The 6,721-nt window shown below is 41.1% G+C and overlaps 1 protein-coding gene across 1 annotated transcript; it reads left to right on the forward strand.

Moving 5' to 3' along the window:
- The first annotated feature begins 303 nt into the window (after positions 1–303).
- LOC147004516 (uncharacterized) lies at positions 304–3,770 on the forward strand. The gene is made up of 3 exons (XM_085838337.1): positions 304–702; positions 745–802; positions 3,538–3,770. Exons 1-3 carry the CDS (start codon positions 304–306, stop codon positions 3,768–3,770), a joined length of 690 nt encoding a protein of 229 aa, XP_085694463.1.
- Positions 3,771–6,721: the final 2,951 nt, after the last annotated feature.

Below are 6,721 nucleotides of genomic sequence, written 5' to 3' on the forward strand. Positions count from 1 at the left end.
TATGACAGCATTTCCGGGATTCTTCTCCTCTTCTCCACCTCCGGGTGAGGGCGTAGTCTTAGAAGTTCTTTTTGTATTCCCTGCGCAGACTCTGTTGCCCAGAAAACTTCCATTTCGAAATGAGGCCCCCACCTCTGCCCTTCCCAGCCTACCCTGGGCCAACACCATGCCCCACAATCCCCTGCGCTGGGCTAGAGAAGGGCGCGGCTCTTCTGTGACCTGCTGCTACTGCTGTTGGCTTCAGCTTTAGTGCAACTTAGCACAACCCCTGCTGCACCACTAGCTGACTGTGTTCCTTGTGACATGGCCTACACCGGCGATCAAGACTGGGCTGTAGGTGGCTTGTGCAGCGGAGCGAGTAGTGATGGAGACTTGAACCTGAGTGAAGAATACCTCATAATAGTTCTGTTTTCTCTTGAATGGCTTGTCTTTGTAGGATTTCTAGGTTTCCTGACATGCCAATTAGTCTTGAAAAACATGTGGAAAAAAGAAGAAGGGCAGGAGGTGGATGACCTTGCCATGCTGCAGAAGCCCCCACCCATCAATGAAAATCTGCAGCAGGAAGATGAGGTAAAGGAACACGAATTGCATGACTATGCAGAAGATGACAGATTTGAGTTCAATTTCAATGAGGACTTTTGTGAGGACTTGGACTTCAGAGACTACTTGACCAAAGAGGACAGCAAGGAGGAGGAGGAGGAGGAAAAGGAGGAGGATGAAGATGACAATGATGATGACTATGAGGATTATGCCGACGATGACGATGATGACGATGACGACTTCGATGATTCTGCAAGTGTCAGTGAGTTATGGTGATGTTTTGGTTCCCATTCTAGATTGATAAAATTTATTATTTGTTATCTGATAAAAGGAACTTAATTTTTTAAATTATGGTTGAGCACTACAAGTTTTTTGTGGTAGGCAGGCACTACTCCGGGACATAAAGCCTTGCAGAATTGCTCATGGGATGGGAATGGGAAGATGTCTCACAGTAGAAGGAATCCCAGGCTCCTATGTAGGACCTTACACATGGGGCAGTGTCAGAGAAGGCAGAACAGTGGGCAGCCTAGACTGAGGGGGGTTTGGAGGGAAGACTTCTGCAGATGGCTGGAATCTAGCTAATCCAGGTGTGTGCAGCTGCAGGGTAAGAGTGGCTCTCAATTCCTCTACCCTTGCTCCTACTTGTGAGACTTTTGGGTCACATAAAATCCATGCTTAGAAGTTGTTAATCCTGATCAAGTGATGGTCCAGGCCCTGGAAACTTTGGGGCCTAGTGTGCCCAAGTAGAAGTTCAATTTAATAAGGACCCTGTAGTGTGGAGAAAAAGTATATCTTCTAACCAACCATGGAGATAAATCCATGAAAAGTACCCAGAGTACTTAAATCTTCAAGGATTGAGAAACTGCAAATCTAAGGTGATTTTTTAAAGTTATTTTTATTAGATATTTTCTTTATATACATTTCAAATGATATCTCGAAAGTTCTCTATAACCCGCCCCCCCCCCCCGCCCTGCTCCCCTACCCACCCACTCCTGCTTCTTGGCCCTGGCATTCCCCTGTACTGGGGCATATAAAGTTTGCAATACCAAGGGGCCTCTCTTCCCAGTGATGGCCGACTAGGCCATCTTCTGCTACATATCCAGGTAGAGACACGAGCTCTGGGGGTCCTGGTTAGTTCATAATGTTGTTCCACCTATAGGGTTGCAGACCCGTTCAGCTCCTTGGGTACTTTCTCTAGCTCCTCCATTGGGGGGCCCTGTGTTCCATCGAATAGCTGACTGTGAGCATCCACTTCTGTATTTGCCAGGCACTGGCATAGCCTCATATGAGACAGCTATACCAGGGTCCCTTCAGCAAAATCTTGCTGGCATATGCAATAGTGTCTGGGTTTGATGGCTGATTATGGGATGGATCCCCGGGTGGGGTAGTCTCTGGATAGTCCATCCTTTCGTCTTAGCTCCAAACTTTGTCTCTGTAACTCCTTTCATGGGTATTTTGTTCCCTATTCTAAGGAGGAATGAAGTATCCACACGTTGGTCTTCCCTCTTCTTGATTTTCTTGTGTTTTTCAAATTGTATCTTGGGCGTTCTATGTTTCTGGGCTAATATCCACTTATCAGTGAGTGCATATCTAATGACTTCTTTTGTGATTGGGTTACCTCACTAAGGATGATATCCTCCAGAGACATCCATTTGTCCAAGAATTTCATAAATTCATTGTTTTTAATAGCTGAGTAGTACTCCATTGTATAAATGTACCACATTTTCTGTAACTATTCTTCTGTTGAGGGACATCTGGATTCTTTCCAGCTTCTGGTTGTTATAAATAAGGCTGCTATGAACATAGTGGAGCATGTGTTCTTATTACCAGTTGGAACTTCTTCTGGATATATGCCCAGGAGAGGTATTGCTGGATCTTCCGGTAGTACTATGTTCAATTTTCTGAGGAACCTCCAGACTGACTTCCAGAGTGGTTGTACAAGCTTGCAATCCCATCAGCAATGGAGGAGTGTTCCTCTTTCTCCACATCCTCGCCAGCATCTGCTGTCTCCTGAATTTTTGATCTTAGCCATTCTGACTGGTGTGAGGTAGAATCTCAAGGTTGTTTTGATTTGCATCTCCCTGATGATTAAGGATGCTGAACATTTTTTCAGGTGCTTCTCAGCCATTCAGTATTCCTCAGTTGAGAATTCTTTGTTTAGCTCTGGAACCCCATTTTTAATGTGGTTATTTGAATTTCTGGAGTCCACCTTCTTGAGTTCTTTACAGCAAATGAACTCTTTCTTTCTCCCTCCTCTTTTCTATTCCTTCCTTCCTTCCTTCCTTCTTTTCTTTTTCATTTATATTTCAGAGCCTCACATTGCTAGGCACATGCGCTACCACTTGAGGTCCATCTTGAGACATTTTAATTTTGGCTTTTTAGTAGCTTATATATGCACACACAGAAGTGGCCAGAGGACAACCTTGAATGTTGACTCTCAACTACTATCCACCTTTTTGTGTGTTTGTGACAGTGTTTTTCACTGACTTTGAACTTGCAGATTAGGCCCAGATGGCTGGGCAGTCATCCCCTGTGATCCAACCTTCTGTACCTTCCTGACCTTAGAATTACTGGTGACAGCACCAGGTACCCCCTTTTTTATGTATTGGATTGAAAGGATGGCTCAGTTCTTCGTGCTCACAAGGCAGACACTCTCTTGGGTGACCTATCTTCCCAGCCTTTTTCATTCCATCGAAAAAATGTCTTGTTATGTTGCCCCATCTAGCCTTGAACTCCTGGCAATCCTCCTGCCTCAGACTCAGGTGTATACTTTTTCCATGAAGTTCTGCTAAAAGCATACAAAACAGAGTAAGACAATTTGATTCCCCTCTTTCATTCTATGGTCCAGGAATAGCCACAGTCCTAATGCTGGGTAAGAGGGTGAAATTGTCACCATGAAAACTTCCCCACGAAGCAATGTGAGAGCAATAGAAATACTGCCGCAGCTAAGAATGATCCAGGCAGGCTTTCATTTTCCCTCACATTTCTATTCTGCAGGCTGTGCTGTTAATGGATTCCTGAGTGAGGAAGTTAAGTATCAGCTGTCTTACTTCTTTTGTGGCGTTGACGTTCTGGATTCACATTCTCCGGCCTCTGATGAACCAACTGCATATGAAACCTTAGCTGAAGTCTCTGAAGGAGTTGTAGGCGAGGAGCTATGGGGAAGGAGCAAAACTGGAGCCTTCGGTGCATGTCCTTACAATGACTGGGACTACGAGGATGAGGACTAAAAAATGTTACTTCTCTGAGGAATGTACGTATCTACTTCAAGCTCTTAGTGTTAATTAACCACTTTAGACATACCCCTATTATTTGGAGATTTATGTTTTAAAGTATTTTGTTATAGTTTAATAACAGTTTGAAGTTAATAATGTATTTATACACAGAAGTTAATATATTTTATATGTATTTCATTCCCAGCTGCAAGTCCTTTAACTTACAGCTATATGACTACTACAGGTGGTAGTAAATTAGCCCTAGTAAGGAAAACCAATAGAGAATGATCACCAAGGGAAGCTTGGCCTTCGTTTCTTGGCCGGTAGAAATAAAGTCTTTCATACTAACAGTACTTGGGAAGGGCTGATTATTCAAAAACTACTGAAAAGTTAAGGATTTCAGGTGAGACTACAGTTCATGATAAATGGATATTAGTTTAGCTGAGATTTTTTTATAGTTCCTGGAATAGTCAAATAAAATTAGTTTTTTTTTTTAATTTACTACTGAATGTTACATCCCCTCTGTCCACCTTAATGTCTGATAGCAGCCACATTTTTATCCATTTATACTGAAACTGAGGTCCTGGGAGTTTGAGGGAATGTATAGGGTTTGTGTACAGATCATAGAAAGCTTTATTCAGAGTGGGCTCTAAGAGAAATAAATGAGCAGGTTATAATGGTGAACAGAGGGTGATGAGGTTTATGTGACTGATGCCCTCAAATGCTTTCTTTTCTTTTTGTATTCTCTAAGGCTGTATATTTTCATGCAGCTATACAAGGTACTTGGAATGCATTCCCCACACAGTCTATCATCTGCTCCCTTGTCATCCCTTCCCCTTTCCAGAATTAGTCCCTTTTCTTTCCAAGACTGTTTTGTAAAGCCACCCAAGTCTTAAGCACTCTGATAGGTAAGGGTCTGTTTCATAAGAAGGAAATATTTCTCCTTATTGAGTGATGATAGTTAGACCAGAACTGATCCAATTTAGAAAATCAGTAGTGCCTTTTGATGGCATAAAAATATTACTTGTATCTTATTTCTTCCTACAGTCCCAAAGCCTAGAAGAAAGAAACATGTGGATAAAGAGAAAACATATTCTTCATTCATTTTCTGGGGTTTGGTAGCCCAGAAACTTGTGCTATAGTTCATCGCAGAAAAATGCTGTCAGCTGACATCTGACTTTCCACTAGGTTTTCAGAGATACAGGTGGCTACATTTTCTCATGTTAAAAAATTAAAAAAAAAAGGTTTGTTTGCATTGCATAAGCTCTAGAGTTTTTATGTGAATAACACCAAGTCAAATTTATTTTTAATATCTCTTCTTTCTAGTTTTGCCTCACCTGGCTGGCACTAAAATGAATTGTTTTCCACTCTTGACAGTGAGAAATGAAAGTCTAGTTCTCAATGCATTTCACTGAACAGAAAAAAAAGCACCTAGCTTACCAGGACACAAAGTGATCTAATAATGAGTTTGTGTGAACCACTAGCAAACAGCAGCTGGAAATTTGATAGAAATATACATTCTTGGGCTCTATTCCAGACTTTCTGAATCAGAGATCCTTAAGGCAGACCTTCATTCAAGTTTCCTAAGTGCTCCAGATATCTGTGGAACAAACACACTGTATACGTTCTGAAATGCTTCCTTTCTACCAAACAGAGTACAAATGTGCTTTTATGATGTAGACTATGCAATGTTCCTATTGATGTGCCCCTAGCAGATGCTTGCATATGAAATTTACAAGCAAGCTAAGCAATCCCCATTTCTATGTGTTTATAGTGAATTACCATAAAACACTATTATTTATAATGAAAGGCATATATATATGTATATATATATACATATATATATATATATATGTATATATATATATATATATACACACACACACACATGGAATAATACAAATGTGGCATTTAGCAAATGTGTGTGAAAAAGATCAATATCTTAATTAGGACAATGATTAAAACTTATGGAGACAGCTGGGCGTGGTGGAACACACCTTTAATTCCAGCACTTGGGAGGCAGAGGCAGGCAGATTTCTGAGTTTGAGGCCAACCTGATCTATAGAGTAAGTTCCAGGACAGCCAGGGCTACACAGAGAAACCCTGTCTCGAAAAAACAACAACAAAAAAATCTTATGGAGAGAAGGGAAGAATTAAACTAGGGGCATTCACATGCAATTCAATTTTACTGGCCGTACTTGTATATGCTTAGGGTGGGTGATGTGTACATGGATATAACAGGTTCTGGGAAGCGCACACACAGTTCTGTCTTTGTGACACAATTGAACTCAGCAAGGTGCAAAACTTAGGTACTCCTGTTGAGAGTGTGGGCTCTGAGAACAGACCTCTTAGATTCGAAGTTCAGCTCTTACATCTTGATCTTTACTTCTGAGGTTGTTTTGTTTTGTTTTGTTTTGCTTTGTTTTAGAGAAAGGACCTCACTACATATCCTTGGCTAGCCTGGAACTCACTATGTGGACCAGGCTATCCTCAAACTTACAACCATCCAACTTCCTCTGTCTCCCAAGTACTGAGTTTAAGGGTGTGTACCACCATGCTTGGCCCACAGCTCTATGTGCTACCAGATGGTAAAAAATTAGAGCAAATATTTTATTTCTGTATACTTGGCTTTCTCATATATAATTTGTTTATAGTAACTGTCTAACTATAGTTGAAGAGGTAAATGGGAAAAAAAATAAGGGTTTAAGTACAGTGTCTAAAATTAACTCAGTAGTTATAAAATACATGGCTCAATATATTAAAGAGTTCACTAACACTTCATAAACCATGGATGAGTTGGTCAGATTCTTCCATTCCTAGCTAAATCAATTAGGCTATGAGGAATGAGCCCATGCAGATTGCTATACCTTAGACTGAGGGCTTTAATGCAACACCATTAGGAGGGGAAAAATGGTAGCTTCCAGATAGATGTTAGGGCAATCAGTAGACCAGTACCATAAATCTTT

This window comes from Mus caroli, unplaced genomic scaffold, assembly GCF_978045245.1.
Source record: "Mus caroli unplaced genomic scaffold, Mus_caroli_1 scaffold_5, whole genome shotgun sequence".
NCBI classification, from domain to species: Eukaryota; Metazoa; Chordata; class Mammalia; order Rodentia; family Muridae; genus Mus; species Mus caroli.

Bases quoted from the DNA above. Each gene is read 5' to 3' on its own strand.
- LOC147004516 (XM_085838337.1), top strand. From the start codon at position 304: ATGGCCTACACCGGCGATCAAGACTGGGCTGTAGGTGGCTTGTGCAGC. The intron at 703-744 runs GAAAAGGAGGAG...GATGACTATGAG, and splicing joins GCAAGGAGGAGGAGGAGGAG to GATTATGCCGACGATGACGA. The intron at 803-3,537 runs GTGAGTTATGGT...TCTATTCTGCAG, and splicing joins CGATGATTCTGCAAGTGTCA to GCTGTGCTGTTAATGGATTC.